This window comes from Bidens hawaiensis, unplaced genomic scaffold (assembly GCF_021521415.1).
Source record: "Bidens hawaiensis isolate Kalapana, Puna unplaced genomic scaffold, B.hawaiensis_p1.1 tig00002306_1, whole genome shotgun sequence".
NCBI lineage: Eukaryota > Viridiplantae > Streptophyta > Magnoliopsida > Asterales > Asteraceae > Bidens > Bidens hawaiensis.
This window is the reverse complement of record NW_027491123.1, coordinates 3,140,990-3,160,201: the sequence shown is the minus strand read 5'-3', so window position 1 is coordinate 3,160,201 and position 19,212 is coordinate 3,140,990. Positions and strand designations below refer to the sequence as shown.

The window sequence follows — 19,212 nt, the reverse complement described above, 5'->3', positions numbered from 1 at the left end:
GGCTCATGTGTCATGCTTTCAAACCATCAATACAAGCTACAACTCCTGTGGTTCATGAAGGAGCAATCATGCATCATATCCAAATCGTAACGAATTTCGTACACGTTGACTCACATGGTATCCATTTTTTTTTTTGTAGAAGACAAAAAAAAAACAACTTGATACCTGTGTTTGTTATTTAAGGTGTGTTGTTTAAACAATCCCAGCAAATCTGGTCTTTAAATCATGCTATCAGTTGATGTTCGTAGTTAGTTTTAACATCAATCATACGAGTGGTGGTGTACAATGTTCTCAACTTATCACAAGTTAAGAGCACAACCGATGTGTTGCAGCTGCAATCATTTATGATATTTCACATAATAACGAGGTTTACAATCACTTATTTTAAAATAACCTGGGTCGTCTTACTCCTTAGTGACATAAGAGTTGTATCACCTCCATATGGCATCTTTTATTACTTGGAAAATGGAAACTATAAAGTTTTAACAAATAATTTCATTGTGCCTTTATAAATGGTTATGCTCATCTAGCCCTTGTTAGCATCTTAATTTAGCGACTTAAGTTAACTTTATGACACAACAGTGATAGCCTGCGTTAAGTGCTAGCAATACATGTTTTTTTAGATACACATTGGTGTTGGTGAAAAAACGAATGTTAATTTTGCCAAATATTTCATACATATTCCTCTAAAATGGTGTGAACCAAAATTTCACACGAGATCTTCCAGATGGGCCATCGCTGGCCTTTTGTTTTCATCATAAAAGTTAACTCATGCACCTTCAAGTTTCATTAGCTTAACAATAGAGGATGCTTGCTTCAAAATTTTGTATTCATCATAAAAGTTGGTTTAGGAGTGGAATTCCATAGTTATTGTCTCTCGAAATAAGCATTTATTTTGCTCTTCAATTTTCATTTTTCTAGCAGCAACGAGAATGCGATGACGGTGGTGGCAACGTTGATGGTGATAGCGTCGAGGACAAAAATGGTAGATGGTGCCAACGCCTAACTCATATGATCCCATTTTAAATAAGCAAATTTTATAATAACCAGTTGTTTTTTTTTTTACCTTTTTTAAAACTCCCATTTATTTTTGTATAACCGCATAGGGTATAATTTGATTGGACCTAAATAACTTGAATAAAATATTTTACATAAATTAACCAATTCTTTGAAAAATATATCACGATTAGCAGCGTCTCCAAAACCCTTTGCATATAATACCACCTGCATTAAATAAAATCCTTTATTATTCTAAAATATTAACAAGCTAGATTTAGAAGCCGTGTGATGTACGGGATGCTTAAAAGAAATATAATTAAGCTATAGAAATTAAATGATTAGATTTAATAAAAAATAAGGCTATATTTATCAAATTAAATGGTTTTATAAGTTTAAATTATATTTTTAATGAAATATTCGTATGAATACACAATGTATTTTCACACAATTTCCATATAATAACGAAAAAGATGTACATAGTGATTTTATAAGTTGTAATTATATTTTTTTATTGGAATGTTAAACTCTAACAAAAGATTATAAGATGTTGATACAAAAAAAACATCATATATAAAATTAAATGAATAAAACACGGTTTTGAAAGAGATAGATGAATCATAAATGTTAAATTAATATGTGAAAATAAAATTGTTATTTACTCATAATTTCTTCGTCTTTATCATCTTAGATCTATAAATATCATTCTATAAATTGATTTAATAAAAAAAAGCTAGATCTGATTTTATTAAATATATAAATATTTTGATTGTATTAACATAAATACTCGTATATTTTTAATCCATATAATTTAGATAATTATTATTTGATTAAATGATGTATTGATATGTTTTGATTATGCTAACATAAATATATTTTCATTAAAAATAGAACACAGTTTAAACGGAAAATTTATGCTAGGAATGATCTCCAAGTGACATGTGTTACAGTTATTTTTTTTTTATTAAAATAGGTAGATAAATCAACCCAAATAAATAAATAAATAAATCCTATTTTAATATTATATTAGAAGTGTTCACGGGTTTAGTTCTACTGGTTTTAAAAATCATGGCCAAACCACAATGTGGACCAACCTCTTTTCCTGATTTCACAATTTGATTTGATGACCTGAACCCATATTTTTTTTAAACCACATCCGAAATAAAAAGATAAGCTCATACGTGATAAAGGTTAAACAAACCATCCGTTGCAAGTTTGAAAACAGACCGAACCTCTAAAACCATCAAACCAAAACCAAACCTTTTGAGTCTCAAAAGTCAAAACCATCCGACCTGCTTCGGTTTACACCTTTCTCGACTGAGCACCCATACTTAACAGTTAAGACTACCTACACTACACGTAGCTTTGCCGGGGTCATAATTGTACATAACCACAAACACAAAGGACTCAACTCTGTCTATCTCACACTCATCACATCTTTACGCGTTTTTGCCGTCACCAACTCATCATGGATTAGCTCAACAAAATAAACTAATTAATCCAATTCAAAATTCCATTATATAATTTATTTATTTTCACCACACCACACCACACCACCTTTGACAACTTCACACGCAATCCATTCAATTCAACACCTTAACTTCCTCGAACCTTCCTCGTCCTCTTCATATAAACAAACCCAAAACCCACTTCACAAATCGCTTCAAATCTCTCTTCATTCCATAAAGTTTCAATTTTTCCATCTGGGTATCATCAATCTTGAGCCATGGATACCAACAATCAGTCATCTTTTTGGCAGTTTAGCGACCAACTCCGTGTCCAAAACAACAATCTTTCCAATCTTTCTCTAAACGACTCCATCTGGAGCACCTCTTACGCTTCCAAAAAAGACCGCCGGAATTTTGACATCCGTGTCGGCGGCGGGGTTATCAACTCCGCCGCCGGTAACGCCAGCAATTCCGGCTCAGTTAACTCGGATTTTAATGGGTTTAATTTTGATTGGAAGGTGGGGCCCGCTGGTAACCAGAATCAGACCCAGATTGGGGATTTTGGGATTAATGGTGGGTTTAATAAGGGGGTTTATTCTAAACCCAGTTTGAATTTTGGTGTGAATAATAATAATATTATTAATGGAAAGTATGGTAAGAATGGTGAAGCTGATCAGCATCATGGTTTTGGGGGTAAGCATGGGAAGAACAAGAAGAATAATAATAATAACAATAGGAACAATAAAAGTGTGGAGAATAATGAGAAGGATGGTAATAAGAACACTAATAACAGTGTTGATAAGAGGTTCAAGACTCTGCCACCGTCGGAATCTTTGCCGAGGAATGAGACTGTTGGTGGGTATATATTTGTCTGCAACAATGATACCATGCAAGAGAATCTCAAAAGACAGCTTTTTGGTATGTTTTATTTTTTTTTTGTTTTGTTAAATTTTTTTATCTTTTTTGTGGGTTTTTGTGATCTTTGTGAATCGATGAGTTATATTATATTTTGCTTGTTTTGTTGAATGGGTTCTTGATTTTTCAAGAATTAGGGTTTGAAAAATTGGGGGGTTCTAGCTATAACCCTTTTCCCAAGATCAAGATTTTGTTTTTAGATGAATTATTGATTTTTCAAGATTTAGGGTTGAAAAAATTGGGGCTTTTGGTAACTGCAAGATCAAGATTTAGTTTTTGTTTTGGATGGATTTTTGATTTTAAAAGATTCAGGGCGCGTTCGTTTCACAGAATTCATGGGAATTCAAAGGAATTGGAATTAAAATCCCATGACATGGCGTGCTCGTTTCACAGAATTAGGGTTTGAAAATTTTAGTAATTCTTGTTACAAGATCAAGATTTAGTTTTTGGAAGATTTAAAGATGGTTCTTTTAAACTTGTTCGGGCTTAATTGCGCGCTTGCTAGTGTCTTTAAAATAGTTTATCATGCTAGAAGCTTCAAATATTATTAGACTTTTAATGAATATGTAAAGATTCTACTGCAAGTCTGCAACCCTGTTATAAATTTGCCTAATTATGTTGTTAACCTTAATTCCAGGTTTACCCCCACGCTACCGGGACTCAGTTAGGCAAATCACACCTGGTCTGCCTTTGTTTCTCTACAACTACTCCACTCACCAACTTCATGGCGTTTTTGAGGTATTTTATCTTACCCATTCTTAACCTTTACTTTTGAGTTTGAAAGAATGGAATATTAAGATGAAACTTTTGGTTTTGATGATTTAGGCTGCAAGTTTTGGTGGGACAAATATCGATCCGTCTGCTTGGGAAGACAAGAAGAATCCTGGTGAGTCGCGGTTCCCTGCTCAAGTGCGGGTTATGACAAGGAAACTAGCTGAGCCATTAGAAGAGGACTCGTTTAGGCCAATTCTTCACCACTACGACGGCCCTAAGTTCCGCCTTGAACTCAACATCCCTGAGGTAAATTACATTCTTAAGCTTTCGATCTAGATATCAGTAAACGAGTAGTTTGTGTGAACAAGTGAAGCGCTTGTCAGTTATTCGTGACTGACCTGTTAAATGCTTAAACTGAACCTAGTTTAAACGAACTTGATCTATAACAAGCTTGAATGCAAGCTTCAGAGGTCAAGCTTCGTCTAGTCTCACACATTTTTATTTATATAAAGTAACTTTTATGTTATATAATTAATATCATATTGTGTAAAATTGTGAGAAAATGTCCAAATAATATATATTTGCTATACATAAAAGGAGTTTATATTTATAAATATTTAAAAATTAACTATATATTTATGTTGATAAAATAATTGAACATTTGATATAAATAATAAAGTGCCAAGCCCTGTCTCGTGCTTAAGAAGTTGTTAACTAGCCAAGCTTTAGTTTAACACAACGTGGGTTCGACTCGTTTACACCCTTAGATTTTCAAATTTCCTGAAAACTAAATTGAACCGGTGTCTTTGTTGCAGGCGCTCTCACTTCTGGACATATTTGAGGAGAACAAGAACTGAAATGCATAGGCGGATGAAAGCAAGCATGAGGCTTGTGAGGAAGAAGGTTTAATATATGATCTATACGTGTTACGAAGTTGAAGGCGTTTTGGCGAATGGAGATGTGTTTAATCATATATACGTATTTAGTATATGTTTTTATCGAGCTGAAAGAGATACGCACCATAGAAAGTTAGTAAATGTTTGGATACAGGATGTGTAACCATGAAGTTGATGGTCCCTTTCGGTTCTTTGGCTCGGTCATATATATGCGAAAATACAAACTCAGTATGAATAAATATAACTATAATACAAACTTTTATTTATGTGATGTTAAGCTTTGTTCTAGTTTATGGTGTTTTACTGCTTATAATCTTATATTATCTATAAAAGTAGGCGTCAATTGTGAGAAACATCTTTTAAATTCGAACTTAAAAAGAATTATGGGTTATGTTTAAATTGATATGTTTATTACATAGATTTTGTTTAGATTAACAAGTCTGTTTTTTACCCCGGAGGTTGTGTGGTGTTTTTGTTGGTTGTATCGGCGTGTAGTTCTTGCTAACGTTTTTAATTTTAACAAAATACTTTTGTGTTGGTCGTTCAAAAATTTAAATTAGCGTGTTTATTAAATAGATTGTGTTTAGATTAACGGGTCTATTTTTTCTCGTGTTTTTGTGGTTGTATCGGTGTGTATAGTTTGTTGCTAGCGTTTTTAATAAAATATCTTCAAACAGAAGCTTCTTTTGATGTCAATATTATTAGGTTGAATTTGTATCACAATAGATAAATATGAGTAGTTGAATGGTTCATCCACCATGATATTCAATATTTTGAAATGGACAAAGTGGTTGAGGTGGTGTGACACTTTGAACAAGTCTTTCTCATGGTGTTTTGAACAACATCCACCAAATCATTATCCTGTTTCTGTAATGTAGTTGTGATGTGACTGTTTTCCTTTCTTGTGGTGGACCATTGAATTTAATTTGCAAGCCACCTGCTTCAAAGGTCAATCAATTATGGTATCTGTCAACTTCTATCATTTAAAAGATGGAATCAATTATGGTATCTGTCAACTTCTATCATTTAAAAGATGGAATCAACAAGAAGGAGCTAATACTATAGTAACTTAATTTAGAATAAGTACATGATTACTTGCGTATCAACTTTCTACTCCGATAATAATCGTATCACACGAAGAATGTGATATGTGAGCCATAATAGCGTATAGGACTTTCAATCACGTCTCAAACTTGATGGTGTTTGTCTGAGTATATGTGCTCCTTAGTTGAGGCATTTTTCGAAATAAAGAAAAGAAAGTAGCATACGAAACCATTGCAAAAATAAGAAATAAAAAGTAACTTGCTTACATAAAGATTTGGATTAAGCATTACCTTACAGATATTATGCATAATAATAGGCTTTTACTGAGTGTCTTTTATTATGTTGGTTTTATGATGATATACGAGTGAAAACTTGATAATGATTGTGACGTATCGCGTGTCCTTTATGGGACTGATTTGGATGTGCATCCATACGCCTGCCAACAAGCAGGGCCGTTCTCAAGAGCTTAATGGTTTTTGTGGGCCTTGCACGAATTATAAATATGGGTCTCAAAATATATTAAAAGAAATATAAAACTCATATAATATATAAAATATATTCAAACAAACTAAAAAATTATGGGCCTCAAACCTCAATGAGCCTTGCACAATTGCCTAGCTCGCACATGCTCTAAGCCGACCTTGCCAACAAGGATGCTTACATGGTGAGAGCCTAAATTTTATTATAGTTGTTGATGCTGCTCCTATATCATGAATTGAAAAATAAAAATATTGGCGTACATCATAGAGATAGTAAGGCTATGTGCTGTGAGATAACTAGCAAAAGCTAGTTATCACGCCACACACTGCCACATAAGATAATTAGTCATCCGTTAATTTAAGTGTTTTGAGATAACTAGCTACTACTTTATTAAAATAATAATTAAACTATATATATAAAAGACAAGAAAAAAAAATTGCAAAGTGGTTGACATGGATTTTGTTTATTGGTGTGGACAATTAATTCCTTGGAATCAAAAGGGAGTTGTAGACAAAATGCCGCCATTGGAATAACGTGAAATGGAAAAAGGCTTCATGGCGTCTGGGTTTATTTGAGTGGGGTGGTGTTCACGGCGCCATCATGCCTATGTGGCATGGATGATGCCTTCACAACACATAACCCAATAACATCCCATTTATATTCATAATACGAGTATCAAAGCTTTATTTAATAGTTATTAGTGATTGTGATATTTTAACTATGTTGAGTAATGTTGGATTGTAGTTAAAATATGATTTGTCTTTAAAGATAAGGGATATTAAAGATCAACTCAAAAACTACGGGATATTAGCTATTTGTATTAAATTTGAGGGACTGAAACTGCCAGATTGACAATTTGCTTGGGTAATTAGCATCTAAGTAATTATGATGTATGGCATATATTAAAAATAAAAAGTTAAGAACTTAATTCCATATCAAATGTTTTAGTTTTCAAAACATAGAGTAGTTACTATGTATGGCATACATTAAAAAGTTGTGTTATTTAGAAGTCAATGAGTAATTAAACATGTATGAATAATGCTTTTTTTCATAGAGTTTTACGGTTACGTACAATACCATTGTACGCAACCTAAAAACAAACTAAAAATGAACATGAAATTACCTCCAAAAAAGCATACAAACAAGATTAAATCGAAAACCGCATATTTACACTTGAAAATCCAAAATCTTAATCTTTTGGTAAGTTGACTCCATCCAACTAAAAAAATCATCAAAAGAAATTTTAAAATGGAGATTTTTTTCTTTTATATAACTACTCCCATTTTCAAATCACTTATAATTTTTAAAATAAGAGATGAGTTGTACACCTAAAGAAAATGCACAACACCATATGATATTATACATTTTCAAATCACACATATATGCATGCTTGTGATGTACACATAATTATGATTATGATTAAAGTACACAAATCACCTCTCTTTTATTACACTTTAAAGTTGTCATCCAACTAAAAGATGTCAACTTTAAATTAACTTCACTTGCATTTAGTTAGTTCAAAATAACCTAAGACAACTAAAAAATACTAACACTTGATCTAAGATCTCACCAAATATAGATATTTTCTTTACCATTAAATGTACAAAAGGTAGTTTAACAAATACCAAAGTGTAGACAAATCCCAGAAATATGCATCATGCATGACCTTATTCAACAAAGAGGTGAAACCATTAATAGAATCAACATAGAGCCAAATGTTCTTCCTATAAACACATCTAAAAACCACAATTCTCTCTGCCAACAAAACTAGTCTGTGCTGCCTTTTTTCACAAACAATAATATTGCAAACTTGAAGAAAAAACATGATTGCAATTCTAGTATAATAGTTAATCACTAAAAAGTGTTACTGATTCAAGATGCTATACTCCAACTCAAGATCTTGTCCTTGTGTTTGCTTATAAAACGAAAGGCTTCCCGGATCTCCTTCCTCAAGTAACCGACTTGTTGGAGTATTTAGCGGGTATTTATCCAAAATATACTCGATTTCATCACCGGTCATCTCCATTTGCCTTAGAAGAACCTGCAAAACAAGTGACCAACAACACTCAACTAGATATAATTATAAAATTGATATTGCAATGGTATTTAACGGTTTTGAGCAAAGCAGCTTAGTTTTATAAAACACGAGGCGTTTAGGGCCCAAATAGGGGTGTAAATGAGCCAAGCCGCTCGTGACCTACTCAAGATCGGCTGGCTGAAAGCTCGAACCGAGTCAAGCCTCAAAATAAGCTTGTTTAATTAACGAGCCTAAGCCCAAGGTTCACTCATCGAGCTTGAGCAAGCCTGCTATCCTAAATGAGCCAATTATTATATAACTTCTATAACATATATATAGATATATTATTATATATAAATTATTTTGAGAATAACTAAATAATGCATACTTTGTTTTGTATATAAAGTTTTTAATTATAAATATACATACAAAATAAATTCCACAAAATCATTAATAAATAACAATCGAGCCAAGTCGAGCTTGAGCTTTAGAAATAAAGCTCAAAACAAGTAGAGCTCGAGCTTCAGAAACTTTTGTAAGTTAAACGAGCCGATCTCGAGCCCAAGCTCTTGTAAGTTAAACGAGCTGAACTCAAGCTTAGGCAAGCTCAGGCTCGGCTAGTTTACACCCCTAACCCCAATAGCCAAGGCTTAACATAGTTGGTGTCAGGAACAATAGCAAATAACATGTAAAGTTACCTTAACGGTTTTAAGCAAAGCGGTATGATGGCGTCTCAACAATGAAACGGTTTTCCCATACATCTTTGACATCAAGTCTTCGGTTCGTTTTGCAATTTCATCATCCATATTAAAATTAACTGGTGGCTCAACAAGACCATAAGCATTATATAAAGATCCTTCAAAGTCGAGCCGTGGACCCACAAATTTAGGTTGCCTTCTCCATGGAGGTGGTTCTCCGTGTATCACCATCGGGCTGTCCATGTTCCATCTGATAGGCGAAGAAAAGATGATGTTTTGTTAATGCCAAAAATACCCTTCAAGACAGACTCAAATCATAATGATGGTAAGGGGCAAAATGGTAACTTTACATTGTTATAATTTTACGAGTGAGCCAAGTTGCGTCTGCAAGGTATTTTACCGATGCCTTTGATGTATCTCTTCCGAATATTACCTCTTCTGCAGCTCTCCCTCCAAGTAAAACCTGTTAAAATGCATTTAATACAATTTAAATAAATAAATAAAAGAATATTAGAATTCACACCTGAAGGCGGTGAAGCAACTGTGGTCGGCGTTCAAATAGATACTTTTCATCATCGAGCCGATTGAAGACAACTTGTGATAGAGTCTGCATGCATATACATACAATCAAGAAACAATAATAATGGCCGTTCAAAAAAAAAGAAACAAACAAATAATAATAATAATTAGGTTATAAAGTGACTGGATTTCTGGGTCACTTTTTAACAATGTAAAGCTCGGTTCTTTAGCATTTACATGTTGTGGGTCCCATCTGTGTCACTTCTAAATGGTATGAAGTCCAGTTCAAGGGCTGTAAACAGACAGAACGTTCAGCAAACCGTTCATGAACTCTTTGACGGGAAATTCATTTGTTTAATAAATGAACAAACATGAGCAAAGAATTTCATTCGGTTAATTAAATGAATGACCATGAACCAGAGGTCGCCTTCGTTCAATGTGTTTGTTGATGTTCTTTCATTCATGTTCATTTGTTTATATTCAGCCATTAAAGGATCTTACATTTTATAAACTTTAGTTTAGTATCCTAACGTTTAATTTTTTTATATTGTATTAGTTTATCATCTTAACTTTTATAGAAACCCTAGCACTTGACTTTACATTTATTTGAGTGATTGTGTCCAATCCATGAGTTTAAGAATGTTATTTTAATTTATCAAATTAGTATATGTTGGTTTGTGTTCTTTTATGCTCGTTTATGAAATTAACAAACGAACTCATTTCCTTAATAAACAAACACGAACAAGAAATTATGTCCGTTTGTGTTCGTGAAACACTCGTTTGTCCGATTAATGCTTAACAAATGAACATTAAGAAGGTCTTGTTTGTTTCGTATACAGCCTATGTAGTTCTTTAAAACATCTAACATTTACATTTTGTGGGTCCCATCTTTGCCAATCCAAATGGTATAAAGCTTAGTTCTTTTGAGCATCCAGCATTTTCATTTTGTGGGGCCCATCTTTGCCAAGGTGTTCGGTTATATACTTATATAGTCAAACTAAAAGATGAATAACGACAATTCTTGAACCTGTCCACGCGGATGAATGGATAAACGGTCACACGGTTCAACATCTGCATTCTCTAATCTCCTTATAAGATGGGAAGTCAAAGCAATCCCCACTTCGGATGTGGCTCGACGGCACTGTCCCTGATGACCCAAATCCAGTGCAACCCGTTTAGGGCCCACAGTCAACCGGTCAACAGCTTCACCCACATCTGACTGAAGAATTGCCTTATGTTTGTTCCGCACAGCTACAAGAGCAGACTCTTGTATAAGCTGAGCCAATCTTGCACCACTCCATCCTGATAATTAATAATGGAGTTAATCTTCACATTAAAATCCCCAAATCCAGAGACTTGTCGGAATAATAATACAAGTACCAAAAACGCTAAAATATACGCTAAAATACGCTATCACTAGTGGGCTGGACTATAATTGACACGAAAATAAAGGATAAAGTAGTAGAACATTTTAGAAATGCATCAAGTCAACTATTCTAGCAAATATACGCTATCACTAATCATCTGTGTTGTATGTTAAATAAAAAGACCTAAAAACGCTATTCATATTATAAAAATTAAAAAACAAAAAATAAACTGAGCAGTCGACAAGCTACCTATTCGCTTATGTAGTGCGCTATAGCAGTCACAGCTACCATTGACAACTATGGTATAATACTAAATATGCTTGTACACATGATATTATACAATTATCTTTTAACTCGTTTGGGAGTCAAAAATATAAAAAGGGGTATACGTCAACAAAAAAGCACATACCGGGGAGGTTTTGGGCAACAACTGACAAGTCAACCGATTCTGACAACTTCACTTTGCGGGCATGAACTTGTAATATTTCCAACCGCCCTTTGGCATTAGGAGGACGGATTCTTATCTAAAAAAATAATATCAAACAAAAAATGATTATAAATGAAAAGTATGCGAAAGCGAGACAATTAAAAATAAAAAAAAAAATTTTGTGAAAAAACAGGGGTGTGCATAAAACCTAAAAAACCAATCCATAACCGATATAACTGAACCAGAACAAAAATGGACGGTCTGTTTTATATTTTCGTAAAAAACAAACTTTCAGTTTGCTTATGGTGTTGCGAGTAATAAAACCAAACCGAATTTATGAATTTTCATTTTTTATTTTGAGTAACTTAAGAATTTAATAATGGTTTTACCCAACTACATTTTGCAAAAATGTATAAATAATCATTTAGTTATTAATTATCAAAAAGATACAGGACCAAAGTTTTAGACTCAAATTCATCATTTTAGGTCCTTTTTTCAGCCCAAAAATTTCAAGCCCAAATGGTAAAACCGAAAAAACAAAAACTAAAATCAAACCTAAACTGAAACCGAACAGTTATCAAAAACTCAAAAGCTAAATTTTCGGTGCGCTATTTACCTATAAACAAGTCAATTTATTTAGCTTTTTAAATACCTTAAACAAGACAAATTGGTCAACTTAAAAACAAAATAGCTGAAAATGGTGTGGCAAACAAGTGAAAAGTCATCCAAATTATACTTTTAATGCAGACAACCTTTTAAATGACTTTACTCAGAACTTGTGACTATTGAACAAAAAAGGTCAAACCTTTCTGTCAAAGCGACCGGGCCGAAGAAGTGCGGGATCTAACAAATCCTTACGGTTTGTAGCACCTAAAAAGATGACACCTTTTCCTGTATCAAATCCATCAAGCTCTATCAACAGCTGGTTCAATGTAGTTTCTCTTTCTTGTGTAGCAGCGTTGTATAGATCATCTGTCTTGTCATCGAATATTCCTTGACGTCTGGTTATCAGAATAATATTATATATGTTAGGGTTATTCAAATTTCAAAATATGAGTATGTGCTTGTAAGAATATTGCAATGTTCATATAATATGTGTATTGAGTAAAGAATCATGTAAAAGAGATATGCACTCCCTGCATCCCAAAATAAAACCGGTGTCAACTGTAAATGACATATTAGGGTTGCTCTAAAAGCTGGCAGGTCATGGCTCGCTAATTGACTCAGTATGTAAACAAGTTGAGCCAGAGCTAAGGTAAGCTCTGCTCATTAGGCTCGTTTAAATTAAAGCCCAATAACCCAAATTATAATATTATATAAAAAAAATGTAGTTAATTAGTTATGCACTGTGTATATTATAAAGATTACTTTTTTCTTAATGTATGTGTGTGTGTGTGTGTCACTGTGTATAAATATAAAAAAATATTTCTTTAAAACAAATGAGTTGGCTCAAGCTTTTTACGAGCTGAGCCGAAGCTCAACATTTCAGCTCGTTAAGATAAATGCGCTGGCTTGGCTTGGTTAGTAAGCGAGCCGAGCTCAAGCTGTCTCAACAAGTCATGAGCTGATTCAAGCTTTTACGAGTCAAGCCAAGACCCAAGGCGGAGCTCAGCATTTCAGCTCGTTAAGATAAACCAGCCGGCTCGGCTTGCTTTGTAAACAAGCCGAACTCTACATTTCAGCTCGTTAAAATAAATAAACCGGCTCAGCTCCTATCGTATAAGTTTGTGAACAAGCCACGCCCGAGAGGATTCAAGCTTGTTGCACGCCAAGCCTGAGCTCAACATTTCAGCTCATTAAGATAAATGACCCGAGCCCAACCTAGCCCGGGTCAGCTCAGCCCATTTACAGCCCTGTGTCATATTGAAAATACCCGTCAATTGCAGCATAATATAATTCCGCATGAAAACTAGCCAAAAGAAAATGTTGCATCTATTTTGGAAAATCTCTAAAAAAAATAATTATTGCGCCTATTTTGGGATGGGGAGAACTAAACAAGAATCCAGCTCCCATATGTGATGTTTTATTGTTGATAAAAGCATCGAAACAAGTAATTAGCTATCTAAGTTATCTCTTGAATCTTTCACTCTTTAAAAGCCCCTTAATAATAACACAATACCTTGTAGCTAGTGCATCAATTTCATCAATGAAAATTACAGATGGTTTGTTCACCTGCAGAAACCAAATGGCCAATTCTTAATCAGTACTAGCTAAACCATTTAACGGTAACAAGTCAGACCCGTTTCTATCTATATAAAAATTTCATAAACTGAGACTAAATTAAAAATGATAGAATGCAATCACCTTGGCTCTCTTGAATAGATCCCTAATACGAGCAGAACCGACACCAACTAACACTTCAACAAATTCCGACCCTGCCATTTGGTAAAACGGGACCCCAGCTTCACCAGCTATAGCCTTGGCAACAAGGGTCTAAACAACATTTAATTAAGTTAATAATTTTCACATCTACCATGATGATATTTGCAAACAAATAACGATGATGATGATAATAATAATAATAATAATAATAACCTTGCCACATCCTGGAGGCCCTTCTAGAAGTACCCCATGAGGAGGCTTTATCCCCATCTTGTCAAATAATTCAGGATTCTTCAAATACTTCACCAACTGATTAACACAAAAAATCATAATCAACTTACAATATGTATCAAATAGCTAGCTAATAATGGTCATTTCTTAGGTTTCAAATCATTCAGAATTTTCAAAACAAAAAAAAAAAAAAGAAACAAAAAAACAAATTTCCGATGGGACACGATCATAATCAGGTTTTGGGTTGGCATATCTGACCCGTTTAAGAAATGGGTTGTCTTCAGGTTGACTTGTTTATCACGTTTAGTTAAGCAAGTTGACCCATTAACCTGTTTAACAAATACTTCTGCAACCCACCAACCAAATTAACACAATTACAAGTTGATTATTATCCATCTACCCACCAATGACCAACCCATTTGACACGTTCGGATAAATTGGTTAAATGGGTCGTGTTTGGGTTAGGGTTGATGTTTTTAACACGAATAAGAATATGGGTCGTGTTCATGTTGAACATTTAAACCCCCTAAAATTACCTCTTGGAGCTCTTCAACTGCTACCTCAATCCCTGCCACGTCATTAAATGTAACTCCAGTTGAACCCTGGAAAAAGATTTTTTTTTTTTTTAAAACCATCATTAAAATGATGTAATTAAAAATCTAAGAAAAACCGTTTTTTAAAAAACTAACATCAACTCGAGCTTGCGGTTTAGACTGAGAAAACTCGATCCCTTGCCATATATCCTGCAAATCAATAGCAAACAAATCCTTAATTACATTTTCCAAATAATAAATTATAATTCTTGAAAACATATCTTACCCATTTCCTAAAATTCTTGGGCCTTCTGGAAAGAGTGAACCGTAGAAGAATAACCATAGATACACCAACCAGCAACATCGGTCTAGCTATTTTAAACGCAGACGAAAAAATCCCAAATGTATACATTTCATTAAACTTTGAGGAAATCCCGCCATAAACAAACATGTCTAATATGAGATCACCCATTCGTTCCAACACACCACCAACAATTTCTAAAGGAACGGTTAGAAACGGCTTGGCGACTGGCCAGATGGCATACGTGGTACAGACATAAACAAAGCTTGTTACAGCAAATGCAGCTGAGGCTAAAAAGCCGCCAACAACAACGGTGGCTGCTGCAATAGCTGCCGTCACCGCACCGAGTTCCACCATCACCCTGCTTGATATTGATGATGCCACTGGATTTGGATATTGTGGCACTTTTCCCACCCAAGCCTGCATAAAAGGGTATATAAGTAATTAAGAAACAATTTCATATATACCTCTGCAAAACTAAAAATATTATATATGGCCTTAAAAAGTAGTTAAAATATAAAATATATCCAATTCATTAAAAACAACTTAATATGACCATTTTACACTTATTTTTCAAAAACTTTAAAATTTCATATATGCCCATTGTTAACTTCAATTTTTTTATTTTTACTCGTTTTTAGTTTAATTTGTTTTACCCATTCGATTGTTAGATTATCTGTTGTCAAAAGAACAAAAGAGTAGAGACGATGGTTCAGTTCGGTTCACTTGCTTATCATCGATGCCGATCATAAACAAAAAAAAATAAGGTTTAAACAAATACAATGGAAAGGGGTAGAATGGTCATTAAGTAAAAGTTCATTGAAGTTGAGTATATTAGGGCTGTGAACGAATCGAACGTTCAGAGAACTATTCATGAATTGTTCGGCGGGAAGTTGGTTTATGTTCATTCGTCTAATAAATGAACGAACATGAACAAGGAATTTCGTTCGAATAACCTAATGAGCGAGCACAAATAATGGACATGTTCTTTCATTGTGTTCGTGAGCTTTCATAAGGTGTCCGTCTACGTGCATTTGTGTTCATTAAGGCTCTTTTGTTTATATGTGTGTGTGTGTGTTATGTAATTAATTTATATGTAAATTAACATATAAATATGAATGTTAAAAAAACCACCACCACAAACGTTGTAGCCAGACCAAACCTCAGACACTATCCATTCTTGGTTAGCCTAAATCAAATAAAACATTGGTTCGTGAACAGTTCATAATAAGTGCATTTCCTTAACGAACGAACACGAACAAGAAATTTCATTCAGTCAAGTGTCCATGAACCGTCCGCTTGTCCAATAAAAACTTAAATGACGAGCATGAACAAAGCCTTGTTCGGATCAGTTCGTTTGCAGCCCCAAGTATATATGATATTTTGAGTTTTGGCTGGGTATATATGAAAGTTTTCAAGTTTGTAAGGGTATATATGAAAGCTTTCAAGTTTGCAAGGGTATATATGAAATTAATCCTTAAACTTATTAGGGCATTCCCAGCCCGTCCCCCATCCTCATCTTTATAATTACACCACAAAACACTATATTTCTCTCTCATGTTCAATTAAATAATACTTTATTATACCTTTATCATTACAGTTTTCTCTCTCCTTTACTCACAACCAATTCAACAAATATTAAAAAATAAATAGGGGCAAACAAAGTTTACCCAAATTTACAAAAAATCATTACCTTTTCTCTCTCCACCCTATAATTTACACTCACAACCACTCACAGTCACAACCCCACCGTATAATTTGCAAATCCCCCTCACATAATTTTAGAGGATGGGTTGGGAATGCTCTTACACGCATAGTCCATGTGGTTTGACCATATTCCAACTTTAGTCACCAATTTCAAATATTACAACTCTAGACCAACAGTTTGCATTAATGTAACACCAATGGCCCCTAAAATGAATGAACGTTAACTTGGTCTGTTAAGTGGGTGTGAAATGACAAAAATACCCCTTAAAATTAGAGATAAAAAATGAAAAAACCTAGATACATAAGGACCCCATGCCTTTTCTATAATTCTAAGTAAACGAATAAAAATATATTTCTCTCTCATGTTCAATTAAATAATACTTTATTATACCTTTATCATTACAGTTTTCTCTCTCCTTTACTCACAACCAATTCAACAAATATTAAAAAATAAATAGGGGCAAACAAAGTTTACCCAAATTTACAAAAAATCATTACCTTTTCTCTCTCCACACTATAATTTACACTCACAACCACTCACAGTCACAACCCCACCGTATAATTTGCAAATCCCCCTCACATAATTTTAGAGGATGGGTTGGGAATGCTCTTACACGCATAGTCCATGTGGTTTGACCATATTCCAACTTTAGTCACCAATTTCAAATATTACAACTCTAGACCAACAGTTTGCATTAATGTAACACCAATGGCCCCTAAAATGAATGAACGTTAACTTGGTCTGTTAAGTGGGTGTGAAATGACAAAAATACCCCTTAAAATTAGAGATAAAAAATGAAAAAACCTAGATACATAAGGACCCCATGCCTTTTCTATAATTCTAAGTAAACGAATAAAAATATGAAAATGGTGGGTATTTTGGTACTTTTTCAATTTAATATAAAAGATTAAACATCTATCCATTTCAGGGACCAACGATGTTAAGTTCGTGCAAGCAGTTGGTTTAAGTATTTTTAAAACTTGGGGATTAAAGTTACCGTATGGCCAATCCATAGGGACCATCTGTGTGATTCACTCTAAGTAATTTTACTATATCCTTGATAATAAATTTTTTTCATCTACAGTGTAGTACTCCAGATAACATAATCATATATTAAGCAACTAATATATGATTGCATATTCTTCCATGTTGCAAGAGTTACTTTCAAAACACACATCCAAGCACCCCCAATCAATGAAATTACAATAAAATATACTGAAGATGATTAAAATACCATAGTTTGTGTCTCTATCTCGTATCGTGGTCCGTTATACTCGTTTAAAACATCTTGCACTTGAATATCGTCTAGCTTTACCGACCTAAGCACAATCATAAAGTTAAAACCATCAACAAACTATTCAAACATTTAAAAATATATCATAAAAAACATCAACAATAATACTCACCACTTAGTTCTCTGCAAATTCTTGTCTCCCGGGATCTCCTTCAACTCCACAATGAAATCTTTATGCCCATTCGCAACCCGATCGTCATCCTTAAAAGTTAAAAACTTTATCTTATCACTCTTTATCGCTTTCTGCAGATCATCAAAGCTCATTCTCGGTAACGACTCAAACTCCCGGTCGAATTCATCTTCTTCCGATAACTCCTCGACAAATATATGCTCCGGAACATAAAGTTTCCCCTTGAATTTCCTCAAAATATCATTCAAATGCACATCCTTCGAATAATCAACCTCATTTCCACTCCTATTATTATTCAACTTTTTAATACCATCATAACTCTTCTTCCCCAAATTCTCTTTTTCCTTCAATGTATACAAATTATCACCAATTTTATACCTGGGTTCAATTTGGTTAGGGTTATCCTTCAAAACCCTAGTCACAAAATCATCTTGGATTGAATTTGAGCTTGACCCATTACTAGTTTGACCCGAATCCGACTTTCGAGCAAACACCAGGGTGAAATGAAGTGTTTTTGGTCTCAATTTGACGAATTTGGGATTAATTCGAAGTGGGTTTTTGATGGAGAGTGAGGTGTGAAGTGTGATGGTGGATTGGGAAGAGAGAACCATTGGTGATGTGAACTTATCAGGCGTTGTAATTTGTGTAGGAAGCATAGTTAGGGTTTATGGAAGATTAGGGTTTATAGAAAGTGAAATTGCACAGTGGGTTAGATGCAGCAGGCCATTGCAGATACGAATTGGAGCTCTGTCTTGTGTTCTGCAACAAATTGGAAGCTTTATCCGGATCCGAACAAAAAACGGGTCAGCCTGCAACCCGAACTTATACGGGTCGCTTAATAAAACATTTCAATTCATCTTTTTTTTCTTTCCTTCCGTCAATTCCTTCCAAAATAAAAAGAAACAATTTTTAAAAGCCTTTATTTTTTTTTCTTTTCTTTCTTCTACCTTTAAATAAAACTTAGAAACACATTTTTATTCTTTCTTTTCTTAAATGAAACTCGGGAACACAAACCTCCTTTTCTTTCTATCCATTTTCTTTTCTTTCTTCCCTTGTGTTGAACTCAGGAACAGAGTGTTAGTGTGGTTTGTTTTGGTTAAGTCGGTTTCTCGATGAGTTAGGTTTTTTGCCCACCCTTATATTTTTGGTTGTTTTGTATTTTGGTATATTTG

At 34.0% G+C, this 19,212-nt stretch overlaps 2 protein-coding genes across 2 annotated transcripts; one reads left to right on the top strand and one right to left on the bottom strand.

Moving 5' to 3' along the window:
• Window positions 1-2,656: 2,656 nt before the first annotated feature.
• Window positions 2,657-5,240, top strand: LOC143616624 (B2 protein-like). Its single transcript, XM_077089408.1, has 4 exons — window positions 2,657-3,362; window positions 3,997-4,097; window positions 4,185-4,379; window positions 4,889-5,240. The coding sequence occupies exons 1-4, from the start codon at window positions 2,723-2,725 to the stop codon at window positions 4,928-4,930; spliced, it is 978 nt and encodes a 325-aa protein (XP_076945523.1). The 5' UTR covers window positions 2,657-2,722; the 3' UTR covers window positions 4,931-5,240.
• A 2,947-nt stretch (window positions 5,241-8,187) lies between these two features.
• On the bottom strand, window positions 8,188-18,696 carry LOC143616616 (putative inactive ATP-dependent zinc metalloprotease FTSHI 1, chloroplastic). The gene is made up of 15 exons (XM_077089404.1): window positions 18,023-18,696; window positions 17,851-17,935; window positions 14,894-15,328; window positions 14,764-14,817; window positions 14,611-14,676; window positions 14,057-14,152; window positions 13,826-13,954; window positions 13,641-13,693; window positions 12,327-12,522; window positions 11,504-11,618; window positions 10,755-11,029; window positions 9,732-9,815; window positions 9,559-9,671; window positions 9,209-9,458; window positions 8,188-8,534 (listed from the first exon to the last, which is right to left on the bottom strand). Exons 1-15 carry the CDS (start codon window positions 18,694-18,696, stop codon window positions 8,358-8,360), a joined length of 2,802 nt encoding a protein of 933 aa, XP_076945519.1. The 3' UTR covers window positions 8,188-8,357.
• Window positions 18,697-19,212: the final 516 nt, after the last annotated feature.

Coding starts and splice junctions, on each gene's coding strand:
- LOC143616624 (XM_077089408.1), top strand. CDS start 2,723: ATGGATACCAACAATCAGTCATCTTTTTGGCAGTTTAGCGACCAACTC. Junction 3,363..3,996: donor TCTCAAAAGACAGCTTTTTG/GTATGTTTTATT, acceptor CCTTAATTCCAG/GTTTACCCCCACGCTACCGG. Junction 4,098..4,184: donor AACTTCATGGCGTTTTTGAG/GTATTTTATCTT, acceptor TTGATGATTTAG/GCTGCAAGTTTTGGTGGGAC.
- LOC143616616 (XM_077089404.1), bottom strand. CDS start 18,696: ATGCTTCCTACACAAATTACAACGCCTGATAAGTTCACATCACCAATG. Junction 14,153..14,610: donor CAGTTGAAGAGCTCCAAGAG/GTAATTTTAGGG, acceptor TGTGTTAATCAG/TTGGTGAAGTATTTGAAGAA. Junction 12,523..13,640: donor ATTGATGCACTAGCTACAAG/GTATTGTGTTAT, acceptor TCTGATAACCAG/ACGTCAAGGAATATTCGATG.